Here is a 19,997-nt window from a genome sequence, read left to right on the forward strand (position 1 = left end):
GAGTGCTGTCGTTGTGGTTCTCTTCACCCTTGAGGTCCCTACTTCTAATTTATACCGGATCATGTTGTGATCACTGTTGCCTAGTGGCCCTACTATTTCCACCTCCTTTGCAGGTCTGCCTAATCCGTTGAGGATTAGGTCGAGAGTGGCGTCCCCTCGCATTTGTTCCTTGACCAGCTGTTCCATGAAGCAGTCCCTCACAGCCTCTAGGAATTCCTCTTCCCTTGCGCAGTTGGAGTGATCAATACTCCAGTCGATCCCCGGGTAGTTGAAGTCCCCCATCACCATCATAATTCCGCTTTTGCATTCCCGTCTCAATTCTGCTTCCAGGTCATGGAGGTTTGCTTCTGGTTTTCCAGGTGGGCGATAGTACAGCCCCATTTTTGTGTCAGCTCCATTTTTCCCTGTTAATTTGACCCATAGTGATTCCAATCCTTCTGCCTTTGCTGCCGTATCCATCCTGGCTGAGTGAATAGAGTCCCTTACATATAGTGCTATTCCTCCACCCTTCTTGCAAGTCCTGTCTCTCCTATAGCGTTTGTACCCTGGCAGTACCACGTCCCATTTGTTGTCCTCTGTCCACCATGTTTCTGTGATTCCAATTATGTCTAGGTCCTCTCTTTTGGCCATGATCTCCAGTTCTCCCATTTTGGTCCTTAGGCTCCTTGCATTGGTGTATAGGCAATTTAAGTCCTGGTTCTTTTTTACCCCTGCTGTTTTTTCTCGTGATTTGTTTCTCTTGCTGTCCCCCTCAAGGGATGCCATCCCCTGAAATTTGCTTTGATCCTCCTCTCCTTGTGGTGCGTCTTTTTTGTCTTGTAGTTGGCTTTTAGGTTCTTCCCAACATTTTTCATGCTCCTGCTGTTTCCTCTTCTTTTTGATCTTTAATTTCACTTGGTCCCTTGACCCCTGTAGTTTGCCTTTGACCTCTTCCCCGCATTTTTCCCGTTCAGTATCTTTATTGGTTACTCTTGTCCGAAGCGTAAACATCAGGTCAGCTGTCGGCTTTCCCCTTCTCCTCAGTTTAAAGCCTTCTCTATTTCTCTCTCGATGTTATTTGCCAGCAGTCTCGTCCCTGCTACGCTCAGGTGTAGTCCGTCCCTCCTGTAGAGCTTGCTCTTTCCCCAGAAGGTTGTCCAGTTCCTTATGAAGTGGAAGCCTTCCTCTTCGCACCATCTCCTCAGCCATGCATTTATTGCTTGTAGCTCGGCCTGCCTCTTCGCATCCGCCCTTGGTACTGGAAGGATCTCTGAGAAAGCTATCTTCCGTGTCCTCAGCTTCAGTTTCCTACCCAGAATCCTGAACTGGTCAGTTAGTGCAGTCATGCTGTAGTGTCTTCTGTTGACATCATTGGTCCCAATGTGGATTATCATCGCTGTCTCTTCCGTCTCAGCTCCATCCAGGATCCTCTTGATTCTGTCGGTGATGTCCTTCGTTCTTGCCCCTGGGAGACATGTCACCAGCCTGTCCTCTCTTCCTCCTGCCACATGACTGTCCACTTCTCTCAGGATTGAGTCTCCCACTACAATACCAGAATTTCCCTTCTTCAACTTCCTCTTCGGTCTCAGGTCTGTGTCCTTAGTGTGGTACGTCACTTCTCCTTCAGGGTTCTGGTGAGTCTTTGCCTCCTCCGTATTCTCGGTTTCTTCGTAAGGTCCTACTCCCCCGGTGTCTGGTGATTTCTGTCTTCCATCTGTTGGTTCCTGTCTGTGTTGCTGATGATCCTGTTTTTACTGCTTCCTTGAGACGCTTTACTTTTTGCAGCAATCCTCGGCGAACACAATATACAGGCACTTTGTTACTTATCTTCATTTTTTATGGTATGTCCCAACCTTTTTCACCATGGACCCCTCTTTTAAGGGGGGAGTCCGGGCTCGCTGGTGACGCTCGCTGGTGACGCTGGGGGGTAGGCAGAGCTTCCTCTCGCCGCTACCCCGCGTTGCCTGGCTTCTCCCTCACTGCCTTCTCTCCCGGCTTCCTCCTCTCCTCCGGTGCCTGCTGCCTCTCGCACTGGCGAAGAGGACGCAGAACAACCTTCATTATTTATGTTATCATCTGCCCATGTAAATTATTGTATGTGGGCATGGCTACAAGAGATCTCAAAACTAGAATGAGTGAGCATAAATCCAATCTGAAACGTAACAGAAGCTCCGAGGTTATAATAGAACATTGTGCCTCAAACAAACATACTTTTTGTGATCTTCGCTGTTTGGCTATTGACGTTGTAAGGTTCAACATGGAAGCAACAGGGTTAAAAAGTTAAAACAACGGGAGTTGAGATGGATATATCTCCTTAGGAGTATGATTCCCTTCGGCCTAAATACTGCATTAGATTGGTCAACATTTATATAGCTTCTAAGTTGTTTTAATGACTGCTGTTTCATCCGATAGCGGGAACTATTCATCCAATCAAAATAGCTAAATGATCCATAGCCCACTGTGCATGTGTTAGCGTTCTATCGATATAAGCGCCATTTTCTAGTGTGAGTTTGTGTTTGTGACCCTGGGCAAGTCACTTAATCCTCCATAGCCCAAGGTACATTAGATAGATTGTGAGCCCACCGGGACAGAGAGGGAAAATACTTGAGTACCTGATTGTAAAAACCGCTTAGATAACCTTGATAGGCGGTATATAAAATCCTAATAAACTTAAACTTATAACAGCTTGACCGTAAATGCTATAAGTGCTTTATTTTGTAATTCTAAACATCAGAATGCAGTTTAATTATTATTTTTTCTTATGTTTTCATTTCTAGCCCGTATATAAAAAACCCTGAGGAAGCCGCTTCACGGCGGCGAAACGGGTTCCCGTTGGAACATAACACGGGGCTGTAGCGGTGATAGAATCTATGCCGCTGCTTCATGATTTCACATAAAGTCGAAAAGATAAGTGCATAACTAAAGCTTCGACCTCTACTACTAATCCTTTGATTTTAGGAGATTTCAATATTCATTTTGAAGACCGGAATAATAATTACACTATGGATACTCTTTCTCTCCTTAATGATCTAGATTTATATCCGTTATAAACTTTTCCAACACATCAAGCCGGTCATACTATAGATATGATTATAACCTCTCTCGTCACTAAAATTTATTACCAATTAGACTCTTGTCTTCCAATTCCTTGGTCCGATCACTTTCTTATATCAATTTCTTATTTAACTTCCCTGACGAAAATAAATACAATACCTCAAACTATTACATACAGAGATTATAACAGCCTATCATCAGAATTAATTGTTGATAATTTTAATTTAACCTCCCAGGACTTAAAAACTCATTCCATAGAAGAGCTCTTACTTCGATAGGATTCTTCCATTAAAAATTTGTTAGATTCTTTAGTCCCTCTTCAAATTAAAACTATTTCAGCAAGGAAAAAAGCTAACCCTTGGTTCACCTCAGAACTTTGCTTAATCAAAAAACAACTAAGATCATTAGAAAGACATTGGAGGAAAAATAAGAGTCAGATAAATTTGGATAAATTTAAAGAGCAATCAAACATATATAAAATAAAATTAATCAGGCAAAAATGAAATTTTATTCTAATCAAATTTTTAAAGCCAAAAATGTTTCTATGCTTTATGCCATCCTTAAATCTATTTCTCCTACTCATAAAAAACACATTCCAGTTACTAATTCAGTTCCCTCTGCGCAAGAACTTGCGGATTACTTTTTAAAAAAGATTAAAGATATAAGAGAAAATCTTTTAAAAACAAATGCTTCTACTTCAGTCTTGGACATAGAACCTAGTTCATCTTTGTCTGCTAAATGTTCTCACTTTAATCTTCCCTCTTTAGGAGAGCTTGAAGCCCTCGTAAAAACTATTAATAATAAGGGGTCTCAGGCTGATACAATTCCTCCTTTTATTATTAAAAGATATTTTACAATCTTTGGTCCTTTAATATTAATTTTGATTAAAGAAAGTCTGAAGCAAAGTATCATGCCATTATTCGTCCTAGTTTAAAAAACCCAAAGACTAGCTCTGAAGAAACATCAAACTATAGGCCAATAGCTAATATTTCTTATTTAGCAAAATTAACAGAAAAGATAGTATATAATCAAATTTCAGAATTTGTAGAAATGACAAATGTCCTTCATCCTAATCAAACAGGCTTCAGACAATATCACTCCACGGAACACTCCTTGATTGGCATGACTTCTTCCATACTATATCACCTTGACCATCATTCATCTGTCCTTCTGATCTCAATCGACCTTTCATCGGCCTTTGATACCATTGATCATGATCTTTTACTTAATAGACTTCAATCTATTGGTATCTCAGATCAGGTACTTTCTTGGATTCACTCCTACTTTGACAATCGCTTTTCTACAGTTAACTTTAATAATACCATTTCGGAAAGTTTCTCAGTTCCATATGGAATTCCACAGGGATCTATCCTATCTCCTCTTTTATTCAATATTTTTCTTGCTCCCCTCATGACCATCTGTCAATCCATTGGTTTTACCGTATTTGCATATGCGGACGATATACAACTATTACATTCCCTGGATCCCAACAGTTCATCTGAAATAGCTAATATTAATTCTAAACTTGAACAGATTCATCATTGGCTCGAAATAAATAAACTTGCTCTAAATATTGAAAAAACAAATGTCTTGCTATTCCCTTGGAAGGACACTTTTACTCTCGTTGGTCCAATTACTATTAAAAGCATTTCTTTGAAACTTATTCATAAGATCAGGATTCTCTGAGTTATTTTTGATGAAAAACTAACTTATCATGATCATATTAGTCATGTCGTGAAATCTACTTTCTATAGTCTCCGCCAAATACGTTCAATGAAAAAATTTCTTTGCCCAAAATCCTTGAATATATTGATACACTCCTTAGTTATTTCAAAGATTGATTACTGTAATGCCTTATTTAAAGGAATAGCACAAAAAGAAATTAAATGCTTACAAATTATTCAAAATACCTCGATTAAACTTATTGAAAACGCTAAGAAATTCGATCACGTTACGCCTTTGCTTGAGAAAGCACATTGGTTGCCGGTTACATATCGAATAATGTACAAATTAAATTTGCTCACTTTCAAATCAATAATTTTTAAAACTCCGGCTTTTATTTATAAACTTTTAATCCCCTATAATACTTCAAGAGTGTTACGGTCAACTGATCAACATTTATTAGTTGTTCCATCGTTAAAAGTTATTGGTACACGACGTCATTCTATTTTTTCAGTTACGGCTCCTCTAGCCTGGAACGCCTTGCCAATTCATTTAAGAGAAGAAAGAATTTTAGACAAATTCAAGAGCAAACTTAAGGGATTTCTTTTTAAAGATGCTTTTAGTGATTAATTGATTTTTTTTTTTACATTTTATATTAAATCTTTTCTACATTTTATATTAAATTTCTTCCCCTTTCCCTAATGTTTTTTAACTTTAATTGTTTCTTTTATATTGAATTGTATTTCTTCCCATAACTTTACTTTTTAGTGATCATGTATGTTCATTGTCCTGTTGTATACGTTTAGTCATGTTATGTATTTTTATGCTATTTTAATATGTTTAATATTAAGTTGTTCTAATTATGTATGTTTACCTTAACTTTGTAATTTTAGCTGTACATCGCCTAGAACCTGGAATAGGCGATTAATCAAATCTTATAATAAACTTGGAAACTTGGACCGATGATGTTATATCTAAGCTACAGATAATTTATTCTGCTTATTTGCACAGTTTTTGCATATTTGCACTTTAGGCATGCTATTTTGCACAGTTCTGTGATTTGCTATTTGCACAGTTCTGTTACTATAATTTAGTGATGAAGTTTTTACAAATAGTGAACAAGTAAGAAAAAAAAGAAATAATATAAATACCGGTAAGTTAAATAGGCCAGGTATATGTTAAAATTCATTGAGTAGTGAAGGCATTTATTAGTTAATAAGTGATAAAATTATGTCACAGTTATTCATGAAGGTTTTGGATCAATGAAAGATACCCATGCCACGATTACTATATAGGTGATATTATTATGATCCTTGGGGTGGCAATTCTGAGATTCTTTCCTTCATTTGTATTTTATAAGTAAATCCTAGTCATTTCAATAAGGGTCTTTTCTCAGTTGGTTAACCTTCTGTGGATCTAGTTATTTGTGGTTAATCTTTCTCTTTTTTGTATTATTTTTGAAATCTCCCAATAGCAGAACCTCCTCTTTCCTTCCAAACTTTTGGATATCCACAATCAGATCCTTATCAATTTGCTGTGATTGAGTCGGCGGTCTATAGACTACACCCACGTAGATAGAAGTTCCATCTTCTCTTTTCAGAGCTATCCATATCACTTCTTCCTTTCCCCAGGTCCCTTGCATTTCAGTCGCTTGGATATTGATCTAGTAACATAGTAACATAGTAGATGACGGCAGATAAAGACCCAAATGGTCCATCCAGTCTGCCCAACCTGATTCAATTTAAATTTTTTATTTTATTTTTTTTAATTTTTCTTCTTAGCTATTTCTGGGCAAGAATCCAAAGCTTTACCCGGTACTGTGCTTGGGTTCCAACTGCCAAAATCTCTGTTAAGACTTACTCCAGCCCATCTACACCCTCCCAGCCATTGAAGCCCTCCCCTACCCATCCTCCACCAAACGGCCATACACAGACACATAAGAACATAAGAACATAAGCAGTGCCTCTGCCGGGTCAGACCACAGGTCCATCCTGCCCAGCAGTCCGCTCCCGCGGTGGCCCAAAAACAGGTCAAGACTTGTCTGAATCATCAGAAGGGGCTCCCTTGCCACCTTGGTTTCTCATTTAAGTCCTGCCTTCCTATCGAAGTCCTAGCCCTCCGGTCTTGCACATGCACGACCAGGTTGGTTTATACTCATTACCTGGTTAACTTCCTATACTTGTGTTACATCCCAGCTCCTCCCTCAGTATCCCATGATCCCTTTATCCCTCAGGAATCCATCCAATCCCTGTTTGAATCCTTGTACCGTACTCTGCCTGATCACTTCCTCCGGTAGCGCAAGTCTGCCCAGTAACTGGCCTAGTTCAATATTTAATATTATTTTCTGATTCTAAATCTTCTGTGTTCATCCCATGCTTCTTTGAACTCAGTCACAGTTTTACTCTCCACCACCTCTCTCGGGAGCGCATTCCAGGCATCCACTACCCTCTCCGTAAAGTAGAATTTCCTAACATTGCCCCTGAATCTACCACCCCTCAACCTCAAATTATGTCCTCTGGTTTTACCATTTTCCTTTCTCTGGAAAAGATTTTGTTCTACGTTAATACCCTTCAAGTATTTGAACGTCTGAATCATATCTCCCCTGTCTCTCCTTTCCTCTAGGGTATACATATTCAGGGCTTCCAGTCTCTCCTCATACGTCTTCTGGCGCAAGCCTCCTATCATTTTCGTCGCCCTCCTCTGGACCGCCTCAAGTCTTCTTACGTCTTTCGCCAGATACGGTCTCCAAAACTGAACACAATACTCCAAGTGGGGCCTCACCAATGACCTGTAGAGGGGCATCAACACCTTCTTCCTTCTACTGACCACGCCTCTCTTTATACAGCCCAGCATCCTTCTGGCAGCAGCCACTGCCTTGTCACACTGTTTTTTCGCCTTTAGATCTTCGGACACTATCACCCCAAGGTCCCTCTCCCCGTCCGTGCATATCAGCTTCTCTCCTCCCAGCATTACGGTTCCTTCCTATTATTAATCCCCAAATGCATTATTCTGCATTTCTTTGCATTGAATTTTAGTTGCCAGGCATTAGACCATTCCTCTAACTTTTGTAGATCCTTTTTCATATTTTCCACTCCCTCTTCGGTGTCTACTCTGTTACAAATCTTGGTATCATCTGCAAAAAGGCACACTTTTCCTTCTAACCCTTCAGCAATGTCACTCACATACATATTGAACAGGATTGGCCCCAGCACCGAACCCTGAGGGACTCCACTAGTCACCTTTCCTTCCTTCGAGCGACTTCCATTAATCACCACCCTCTGGCGTCTGTCCGACAGCCAGTTTCTGACCCAGTTCACCACTTTTGGTCCTAACTTCAGCCCTTCAAGTTTGTTCAAAAGCCTCCTATGAGGAACTGTATCAAAGGCTTTGCTGAAATCCAAGTAAATTACATCTAGCATATGTCTTCGATCCAGCTCTCTGGTCACCCAATTAAAAAATTCAATCAGGTTCGTTTGGCACGATTTACCTTTTGTAAAGCCATGTTTCCTCGGATCCTGTAACCCATTAGATTCAAGGAAGTACACTATCCTTTCTTTCAGCAACACTTCCATTATTTTTCCAATAACTGAAGTGAGGCTCACCGGCCTGTAGTTTCCTGCTTCATCCCTGTGACCACTTTTAAGAATAGGGACCACATCCGTTCTCCTCCAATCCCCAGGAATCCAGAGATTTGTTGAACAAGTCTTTAATAGGACTCGCCAGAACCTCTCTGAGCTCCCTTAGTATCCTGGGATGGATCCCGTCTGGTCCCATCGCTTTGTCCACCTTCAGTTTTTCAAGTTGCTCATAAACACCCTCCTCCGTGAATGGCGCAGAATCTACTTCATTTTCTCGTGTAACTTTGCCAGACAATCTCGATCCTTCTCCAGGATTTTCTTCTGTGAACACAGAACAGAAGTATTTGTTTAGCACATTTGCTTTCTCCTCATCACTCTCCACATATTTGTTCCCAGCATCTTTTAGCCTAGCAATTCCATTTTTTATCTTCCTCCTTTCACTAATATATCTGAAAAAATTTTTATCTCCCTTTTTTACATTTTTAGCCATTTGTTCTTCCGCCTGTGCCTTCGCCAAACGTATCTCTCTCTTGGCTTCTTTCAGTTTCACCCTGTAGTCCTTTCTGCTCTCCTCTTCGTGGGTTTTTTTATATTTCACGAACGCCAACTCTTTCGCCTTTATTTTCTCAGCCACTAGGTTGGAGAACAATATCGGCTTCCTTTTTCTCTTGTTTTTATTGATTTTCTTCACATAAAGGTCCGTAGCCATTTTTATCGCTCCTTTTCAGCTTAGACCACTGTCTTTCCACTTCTCTTATGTCCTCCCATCCTAACAGCTCTTTCTTCAGGTACTTTCCCATTGCATTAAAGTCCGTACGTTTGAAATCTAGGACTTTAAGTATCGTGCGGCCGCTCTCCACTTTAGCCGTTATATCAAACCAAACCGTTTGATGATCGTTACTACCCAGGTGAGCACCCACTCGAACATTAGAGATACTCTCTCCATTTGTGAGGACCAGATCCAATATCGCTTTTTCCCTTGTGGGTTCCGTCACCATTTGTCTGAGCAGAGCCTCTTGAAAGGCATCCACAATCTCCCTACTTCTTTCCGATTCCGCAGACGGAACATTCCAGTCCGCATCCGCATCCGCATCTTTACATAGAGAGCTACTCCTCCACCTTTTTGACCCTCTCTGTCCTTCCTAAAAAGATTATATCCTGGTATGTTTGCATCCCATCCATGGGATTCACTCAACCATGTCTCTGTAATAGCGACAATATCTAGATCTGCCTCTAACATCAGGGCTTACAGATCATGAACTTTGTTGCTTAGACTGCGAGCATTTGTGGTCATCACTTTCCAGCTATTTTTCAGCGGTAATCTCCTTTTTCGTATGGATTTTTGTTTCGTTTCACTTTCCGTTGCAATACATCTTTTCTTTTGCCGGGGGTGGTCTCTGTAATTGTCCTTCATACATACACCACCCCCACCTTCTAGTTTAAATGCTTAGAAACATATTGTCTAAATTTCAGTGCAATATAGCTTTTTGTCCTTCCATGTATTTCCCCATCTTCCTATGTACCTGAAGTCTTCTTGATGACACCAGGCTTTGAGCCATCTATTAAAGTCCTCTGTATTTTTCACTCTTTGCTCTCCCTTTCCATATGCAGGCAGTATTTCAGAAAAAGCTAAAGTCTTTACTAAAGTCTTTACAAAAGATTAACCACAAAGCTCCCGAAAAGCTTTCTGTACTGCAAATGTGGAGTTGTTGGCCAGGTCATTTGTTCCCAGATGGATAACAACATCAGTGTTAAAATCCTTTGTTTCTTCCTTAATTATAGTCAGTATTTGCCTGGAACTTCTGGTAGCTGAGGATCCTGGAAGACAATTCACTATTTTGGTCTCCTCGCCCTGTGTTCCAAGGTTAATGCCTCTGATGATGGAATCCCCCAACAGTAATAGTTTTCTGTTTTTGGCTTTTTATTTGTGCTTAGGGTGCGCTTGTTCTCTTGAGTTACCTTCATTGGTTCCAATCCCACCTCCCTTCTGTTTTCTTGAGTATCGCAGTGCACTAGAGGAGCGAAGGAATTCTGTAGAGGTAATATTAGTGAAGGTGGATGTTTCTGTGTTACATGTCGCAGTCTTCCTGAGCCTACTGTGACCCATTTATTCCTGGGCTGTTTTATTCTTTGAGGTAGAGGTGGTAAGTTGGAATGATTTCAGTTTTCTAAGTGCGATTCTAGGTTGTTTACCTTGCCATAGAAAGTCAGTCAATAGTTTCTCAATACGAGTGTATACAGAGTGTGGAAAGAGAATGGGTAGCATGCTAAGGATATAATTAATTTTAGGGGTAATCATCATGCGGATAATAGAGAGTCTACCCCACCAGGAGAGATTAAGAGGGGACCATTTCCTTGTGCAAGTTTGAATGGTAGAGATGAGGAATTCGGTATTAAGCTGTAAAGTGGATTCAAGAGAGGGTCCAAATATAGGCCGAGGTATTTGATTTTGTTGGGGGACCAAATAAAGTCCTGGTTAATAACTTCTGATTGTGTATCAATGCAATTCAACAGTAAAATTTCTGATTTTGTGATGTTTAATTTGTACCCAGAAATAGCAGAGTATAATCAGATTTGTTCTAAGACATAAATTAGAGATTCTGGAGTGATATATAAAAGGACATCATCAGCATAAGCTGAATGTTTGACTGAGAAAGAGTTTATATAAAATCCTTCAATTCTAAAATCATGTCTGATGGCAGTTAGGAGAGGTTCAAGAGCCAGATTAAATAGTAAGGGAGATAGAGGACAGCCCTGTTGTGTTCCTCTAGTCGGGTGAAATGGTTGTGAGAGGTGGTCATTAATCATGATTCTCATTTGTGGGTGAGAATAAAGTACTCTGATCTTATGAATAAAGGAGTCAGAAAATCCATACCATTTCAGTGTGTGAAAAAGGAAGTGCCATTCTATCCAATCAAAGGCCTTCTCAGCATCGAGGGCCATTATTAAGAGTCTATCATCGCGCGCTATGGTATGGTGTATGATATTTGACAATAAGCGAGTGTTATTAGAAGAGTATCTGTTATTTAGAAATCCTGATTGATCGGGAGTGATGAGTTTGGGTAGAATAGATTGTAAACATATAGCTAATATCTTTGTGATAATTCTTCATGTCTTAGGAATCTTTGCCTGGTTTTGGAAAAACGATAAGGGTGGCTTCCGTGAAAGAGCCGTAGGATTGACCTTGGGCACATAGATAGTAATGTAATGTAATGTAATTTATTTCTTATATACCGCTATATCCTTTAGGTTCTAAGCGGTTTGAAGAAAATATACATTAAGATTATAAATGAGAAGTAAGAAGGTACTTAAAAAATTCCCTTACTGTCCCGAAGGCTCACAATCTAACTAAAGTACCTGGAAATTAATAAAGAAGAGAAAATAAAGATGGTTGAAAAAAGAAAAATTCTATGTGAACTTATAGGATGGAAATTAAACTGACAGTGAAGAACTGTATGAAAAATACATATGGAATGCAGTTAGAGAGGGTAGGTTACAATCTATTTATGGTATTTGTTTAATTGGAAGGTGTTAAGGTGGGTAATTTGGGGGAAGGTTATCTGAAGGTAGGTGAATCTTCTGGAGGTAAAAGAGGAGGGGTTAAGATATTTGGATGAATTTTTTGAAAAGCAGGGTTTTGATTTCTTTTCTGATAGTGAAAGAAAGACATCATATGCGGGAGCAGAGAAGGTAAAAAGGCTTTATAAAACTCGGTGGTCAAGCCATCTGGACCAGGAGATTTATTGGAAGCAAGGGAGTTGATGGCATCTATGAGTTCTTGTGATGTAAAAGTTTTATCTAGCAAAAGATGATCTTCGGGTGAAAGTGAAGGATGGGGTAGAGATAAGAAAGAGTCGGTAAGAGTGGCAGAAGGGGGAGATTCTGAGGAGTAAAGTTGTCGATAAAATGAGAGGAAGTTCGATGAAATATCAGGAGTACCTGTGATCAGTTTACAAGATGAGTCTTTGATTGAAGTTATTGAGATTTTATCATTGGATTTCTTCAGGTAGTTAATAATAATAATAATAATAATAACTTTATTCTTATATCCCGCCTGTAATCTTGCGACTTCTAGGCGGTTTACAATAAACTAAACTGTAAATACAATCAAGAGAAGTTTTACATACAGCGAATTAGAGAGTATAGCGGTTTACAATAAAAGTTCACTAAAAGATGGCCAGTTTTATTGTTATCAGCATAATATGTGGATGCCTGAATGAAAACTGACTTGGCAGCTGAGGAACTGAGAAGAGAATTGTATTGTAGGCGGAGCTTGCGGAGATTAAGAAGTGCAGGGATATCATTTAAGTTTGATAGGTGTAATAATTCTGCTTCATGGATGCGCTTCTCTAGATCTTTTTAGAGTTGTTTCTTGGTAGAGTGAAGATGACTGGAGAATTGAATAATGGTTCCTCGTATGTAAGCCTTAAAGGCATCTTAAGTGTTAATCCAATCAGTATGGGAAGGAAGGTTGAATTTAAAGAATTTGTCTATAGCATTATTAATAGAATCTCTGAAATTATTCTCATCAAGGAGGGAGGAGTTGAATCGCCAATTCTACTGTCTACTATTTAAATCCATAAATGGTGACAGCCCAGCCTACTTGAACAACTGCCTAATCCAAACTACCACAACCAGACACAGGAGAACCCAGACACCATTCACATACCCTCCAATCAGAAACATCAAATGGAAAAAACTGTACGATTATGTGGCATTATCGTATGATACAGTATTATTTGGCATGTCTATGAGGGCTAAGAGCCAAATATCTTCCAAAAATAATAAAATCTTACTTATTTTTAACAGGAGTCGCCATACAACAAATAACATGCAATTGGAAAAATTGGAGTAGATTAAACTATAATTTTTGGTGAAATTCAGTATGTCATATTTATAAAATGAAAAGAACATTAGCTCTTCAGAAAGGAAATTTTAATAAATTTCAAGATGTGTGGGGGCCATTAACAAATTATTACAATGAATAAATATCATTTCCCTGGTTAGTACAAATGAAATAATGGGGAGGGGGTAATTTTATGAATTTTCACTAGGTGCTTTGAATGAAAGGAAAGTCTTTATTATATAATATATGTGTTATGATATATTGAAGAGTTGGGAGGGAATGGGATAAAATATATTGAGTATGATTAATTATAGAATTTCAAGTGATATATTTAAGTTAAAATTATGTTACTTTTTGTTACACATGATGTAAGTTATAAAAATGATTAAAGAATTTAATTTTAAAAAAACCCAAAAACTTGATGCAGCTTATAGTCATAAAAAAAGTCTGTAATCTCTTTTGAACAGGGACTGTTTTCTTACTCTTTGCGACTCTGCACAGCGCTGCGTGCATCTCGTAGCGCTATAGAAATAATGAATAGTAGTAGTAGAATAGTGACAGCAGTCATTCATTCAGAGGCCTAGTCAGTTTTGTCTAGCATAGTGTATTGCAAACTATATGCCATGAGACATCAGCAAGGAGGAGAGGCACCGGTGCTGACTGACTGCTTACAGGAAGTGCTTCTCACAGTGAGAGGCACGTCCTGTAGGCAGTCAGCCACCGCCAATAACTCTCCTCCTTGCCGGCATCTCTCCTCCAGGATCCCCCCACTGGCGAAGTGACAGGTTCAGGGTCGCGGCCGGAGGGCCTCCACGCATGTGCAGCACCGAGTTTAGTGTGCCGCAGCGCCAAAAAGTTTGTGGGACACTGGTCTAGTGTAAATAGCATGCTAGTTTTTCCCCATGACTACTTAGAACACAGTAATTCAGGATGGGTTGGAACCTTTCCCTTAGAATCTGTTTAAAAATAGGCATAAATAAAAAATTGTAATTAATTTAAAAGTAAATAAAATCACTATGGTAAAGTACCTGATTTTACTTTGCCATTGGTGGATATGGCAGAGATAGAGAGTCCCGTGATGCTGGTCACTGTTATAGACATGAAAATAATCAGCCAGGTCAGAGCTGTAGGGAAGAACAAGTTGTATATTAACACTCCTCTTTTACTATTCACCAACAAAATTTACATAAAGAAAAATTAGTCTAATCACAATGTTTGAAGGCATTAAGTGCAGAAAAGCCCCTTCAGATTCAGGGATAGGGAGAACAGAATGAGGAAGGGGAGAGAAGGACAAAAGGTAGATTTTAGTGTGTTTTCCTTTTTTTGTGTGTGTAGAAAAGATTTGCAATCCTTTATAAATCTTTATAAAATTTTCAGATCTTACAAAAAGTGCATCATAACATACATGCTATAGCCATAACAATTAAGCACCTATAAACATTCAGAGTTTATCAATACCCCCTCCCCTCCCAACCATCAAAGAAAAGAACAAGGAATCATACAAACATATATATACCCACCCTCCCACCCCTGGATGTGCAAATACTATATCAGCAAAAAATAAAATTATAACAATTCTACAAAAGACGCCAATGGACCCCACACTAATTTGAATATTTTTGTGTTCCATGACAAATCAGCATTCATTTTTTCATATTTATACACTAAACATAGATTTGCCCACCAGAAATTGTGTTTTCTATCCACCTGAGAAACATACGAAGCGGATTTATAGAAGAGTTTATGCCAGTTTTGCTCTTATGTAAGATTTGTGCCAAAGTTATCAATTTTTAAAAACCCCATTACAATTAACTGGAAAACACTGGGTGCAAGTTTAGCACTAGAGCAGAATGGGCCCAATATTCAAAAGTGTTTAAACTCAGCTGAGCTAGCCGGTTGTTGATATTCAGCAGCATTTAACCGAGTAGTGTCATTAAATATCTCCACTAATCAGTATTCTCTAACCAGTTAGTTTAATAGCAATATTCATTTCACCAACCGACTAAGTAAGTGTTTGAACTTAGGCCAGCAAAAAGGCTTTCCTGGGCTAGATTCACTAACCCCCGATTCTGTCTCCGATCTGTTCCCGATTGCATGCAGGCCAACGAATTCACAAAAGGCCTGCATACAAATGGGGATGCTTGTTGACACGTCCCCCACCCACGGCTAGAGAGCGATCATGGAGCATGCGCAGACCCTGACAATAGTAACAGGAGAAGCAGCCTCCTGTCACTGCTGTCAGGGCTTCTGCCGGCTTTTTTATATATTTTTTTAATCGGGCAGATAGTTTGCGTGTATTACACACGCAAAATAACTGCTCGGTTAAAAATACAAATAATACCCCCCCCCCCCCGCGCCGATGCCTCACAAAAGGCAGGAGGGATGCCAACTCCCTCCTGCCATCTCAAACGCCTCCTGGTATAGAAGCCCAAGACACAAAACAATTATTCCAACTACTAAAAGAACTCACAGACACCAAACCCTACCTAGCCAAAAACGACAACCCTCCCCCTTCAGCCACCCTTTTAGCTGAATACTTTAAAAACAAAATTACAACTGCCAGGACAAACTTTGCAGGAACCCCAACCCACCTAGAAGAGATCACAATGCCCCCCATAGAAAAAGAATCAGCTGCAGCAGATAGAACCTGGTCTCACTTCTCCTTAATACAATGGTCCGACCTCAACAAACTATATAAAAATTACTGCCACGCAGCTTGCGACCTCAACCAATGCCCTCCATACCTATTAAAAACCTCCAGCCTAAAATTCCGCACTCTACTCATGCAATGGATACAAACCATGCTCACAGATGGCTTTTTCCCATAAGACCTCTCCGAAATTATCGTCACTCCGATCTTAAAAGACCCAAAAGGAGCAACAGATCAACCATCCAACTAGAGACCCATAGCCTCAATTCCACTATATGTCAAGCTAAAGGAAGGCCTCATAGCTAATGTAACCAGGTTAAAATTAAAACATTTTATCTGGGATCTGGGAGGTTCGGATCTAGAGTTTGGATCTGGGCTTGCACCGGATCCACATGTTTGGTGGGTCATTCGGGGTCTCGATTGTGGCCGCCGAAATATGGGCTACATCGGGCCTGCAGAGAGGTGCTGGTGGCAGGTGTTGGGCATTCGGGAAGTTTTAGGCCTGTTGCTGGCTGCAGGTCTTGCAGCCCTGTTGTTTTTGTCGGGCAGGAGGAGCCATGACTGAGGGAGGCCGATTCCCGGGTGCCGCGTATGTTTCTGATGTCATCACGTGCGGGTGTGATGACATCACGAAATTCATGCATGCACGGTAGGCCCGAAGTCAGCCCGAGATGGAGGAAGTCCCAGAGCTCTAATTTAGAGCTCCGGGGTTTTGTTCTGTGGCGCGTTGGGCCGCGAAGAGGAGTTGGGGCTGTTAGGATGTCTGTGGTTGTTGGGAGCTGGATCGCTGGCACTGCACTTGCGGGAGATGTCATCACGCTTGCATGGTGGTGACGTCTCAGGTGCTGGAGCATGCGCAGTGCAGTGACCGGCACAAGATGCACCCGGGCAGATTTTTTGTTTTATTTAAACTTTTAAAGTTTAATGGCGGTGCCGCCGAAGAATTGAGGAAGTTTGGGTAATGGGGAGAGGCTCCAGAGAGCCTCCCCTGAAGATTTCTTCTCCCCTTTTGTTATTTTGGTTGCGAGCAGCACGCAGTACTGTCATGGTGATGGCTCGAGCTGTCAGCTGGCTCGTGCTGTCATTTGGCTCGTGCAGGACATTCTTGAAGTGAAAAAAGAAGTTTTAAGATTTTAAAAGTTTGAAAATTTCTTTCAGGTAATAATGTTGGTTTATTTTATTTCTTTATTGTTTGGCTTGCTTCCTTCATGCTTTCCTGCAATTTTGAGGTTTGTTGTTGCTGATTTCTTGCACAGGTCTGCTGTCTTGTGCAGAGATCAGCATCAGCTGGGTCAACATTCCAACTGTCAGTTTTGACAGTTGGGAGAATAACTAGGTTCTGTGAGGAGGTGTTCCGGCTTGTGTGGCTCATGTGAAGGTAATTTATTGATGGTTTTCTTATCTTAAGAACATAAGAACATAAGCAGTGCCTCCGCCGGGTCAGACCATAGGTCCATCCTGCCCGGCAGTCCGCTCCCGCGGCGGCCCAAACAGGTCACAACCAGTGTTCCCTCTAAGCGGGCGGGTGTTGTGAGCAAACTTTTTTCACCGTGAGCCAAAAATATCGGGCGCCAGCAAGTTATGAGCCAACTCGCCCGATTCTCCTCTCGCCGCCCTGCCATCTGCCGTACGCCTCTTCCGATTGTGCGCTGTGACGAGAAACGTGTGCGCTGCGATGTAATATTTTGTGCGCCAGCGCAGCTTAGCGGGAACACTGGTTCAAATGGTTTTATTTATTTCCCCAAATTTATTTTTGTTATACGCATTGAAAATATTTGATATTGCGTTTAAATCAAAATCTCAATAAACTTGAAACGAGTGCCCGTGAGATTGTGGGAGGGTTAAATACTCAAAACTTAGAAGTTTTTGCTACGCCAGCTTTCTGGTATCTTTACATACAGTGGCGTACCTAGCATATGTAACATCCGGGGCCCATCATTTTTTGGCACCCCCCCCCCATCTGTAAGAAAAACATGATTTTTAGTAACAAACCACACGTCACACATGAGTACCTAGGAAAAGGCAGCATCTTACATATTGCAGTGAGCAGTACATCAATACACCCATTGTAAAACTAAACAAGCCAGACCAGCACAGATCAATCCTACACCGTCAATCCTAACAGAAAACACACAGAACACAGAAAACACCTTCGCCTAGTAAGGAATATGTAATCACAAACTAACCCCTCCCTCTTTTACAAAACTGTAGTGTGGATTTTAGCTACGGAGGTAACAGCTCTGATGCTCATAAAATTCTGAGCATCAGAGCTGCTACCACCAAGGCTGGTGCTAAAAACGCTTCACAGTTTTGTAAAAGGGGGGATAAAATAAAAATACATAGACAAAGGTTAAATTGAATCAGCAAGAAGCTGGACTCTGCATACAATGCTTCACAGAAACAGTGACACATGTCTCCTAAAGCAATAAATAAATAGAAATTTTTTTCTACCTTTGTCTTCTGTGGTTTCTCCTTTCCTCATCTTCTTGTAACTCTCTTCCTTCCATCCACTGTCTGCCGTCTCTCTTCCCCTATATGGCATCTTCTCTCCTTCCAGAAACTGTATGCCTCCCCCTTCCATCTCTCCTTTCACCCCATTGGTCTGGCATCTCTCTCCTCGCCTTCCCTCTCCCACACCTCTCCTCATAGTCTGGTATCTCCCCTTCCCTGATTCTCTGGCATCTCTCTCCTTTCCTTTTCTTCCATCTTTCGCTCCCCCTCCATGCTCTCACATCTCCCCCTTCCTTTTCCCTTAGACTGGCATACCTTCCTCCTACGCTCCAAGCCCTGGCATCTCCTTTAATTCCCTCCCTCATCTTCCTTCTCCCTCCAGCTGGGTACCGCAACACTCTTCCCTGCAGCTCTGCACTTCCCCACAATTGCCATGCTTCGGTTCCTCTTCTTCCTTTCTTCCTCCCCCCCCCCCCCGCGGGACCCTGCGACACCATCAACTCTTACTCCCTCTAATGTCGGCCCTGCAGCTCCAGACTTCCTCGCACCTTCTCCCCTCCCCCTTTGGATCGCTATTATTTTAAATGTTATAGCCGCGGAGCTGTATCCATCAGTGGAGATGTCTAACCTCGGCCTGCCCCGGAACTCTTACTGCAGCAGCCGCCCGTCTAGGCAGGAACAGGAAGTCACTGTTGCAGTAAGAGTTCCGGGGCAGGCCGAGGTTAGACATCTCCACTGATGGATACAGCTCCGCGGCTATAACATTTAAAATAATAGCGATCCAAAGGGGGAGGGGAGAAGGTGCGAGGAAGTCTGGAGCTGCAGGGCCGACATTAGAGGGAGTAAGAGTTGATGGTGCCGCAGGGTCCCGCGGGGGGGGGGGGGGGGGGAGGAAGGAAGGAAGAAGAGGAACCGAAGCATGGCAATTGTGGGGAAGTGCAATCCCCCCAATGCGTCCCCTTACCTTACCTCTGCGACGCGTGTGTGCGCTGTGAAGAGAAACTTGTGCGCTGCGATGTACTATTTTGTGCGCGAACGCAGGCCAGCGCAGCTTAGCGGGAACACTGGTCACAACCTGTCTGAATCACCAGAAGGGGCTCCCTTGCCACCTTGGTTTCTCATTGAAGTCCTATCTTCCCATCGAAGTCCTAACCCTCCGGTCTTGCACATGCACGACCTGTTGGGTTTCTATACTTATTACCTGGTTACAGTGGCGTACCTAGGGTATGTGGCACCCGGGGCCCATCATTTTTTGACACCCCCCCCCCCCCCCTATGTAAAAAAATATTTTTTGTAATGACCATGAAACAGAATAAATGGTCAGAATAGAAACAGGCAGTGAAAATTTTCTTATATTCCAAACATAACATAACATAAATTATGTCTGAATTGTCATGACATCAGAAGTACATATGGAGTAGTTGCAGGTGATGCTTGGGACAGTTCTGATTGTGTTAGTTCGGTTTTATATGTTTTTTGAATAGAAGGGTTTTTATTTCTTTTTGAAGGTTTTGCAGTCTGTGGTCGATGTCAATTGATTGTAGAGTTGGGGGTCGAGTGTTGCAGCTCAAATGGCTAGGAGGTTGTCGAACAGTTTTTTTCTTTTGACGTTTTTGGTTGGAGGGTGTGTGAATGGTGCGTGAGTTCTCCTATGTCTGTTTGGAGTGGATTGAATTATTTAGCTGAAGAAATTAGTTACCCCCTCATCCCACACACATTAATTCTCTTCCATTTTTGTTCCCATTATAAAAAACACTGATAAGTTCCCAGAAAAAAA

General features: G+C 41.2%; 1 protein-coding gene across 5 annotated transcripts in view; it reads right to left on the bottom strand.

Annotated features, from left to right (window-relative positions):
* SLC12A3 (solute carrier family 12 member 3) overlaps positions 1-19,997 on the bottom strand; it is a 757,364-nt gene that overhangs the window by 608,747 nt on the left and 128,620 nt on the right. For all 5 annotated transcript variants that reach the window (XM_033941365.1, XM_033941364.1, XM_033941363.1 and 2 more), the window contains one exon: positions 14,148-14,243. In XM_033941365.1, the coding sequence (XP_033797256.1) occupies positions 14,148-14,243 (96 nt within the window). The remainder of the gene's footprint in view (positions 1-14,147; positions 14,244-19,997) is intronic.

Source organism: Geotrypetes seraphini, chromosome 4, assembly GCF_902459505.1.
Source record: "Geotrypetes seraphini chromosome 4, aGeoSer1.1, whole genome shotgun sequence".
Classification (NCBI taxonomy): Eukaryota; Metazoa; Chordata; class Amphibia; order Gymnophiona; family Dermophiidae; genus Geotrypetes; species Geotrypetes seraphini.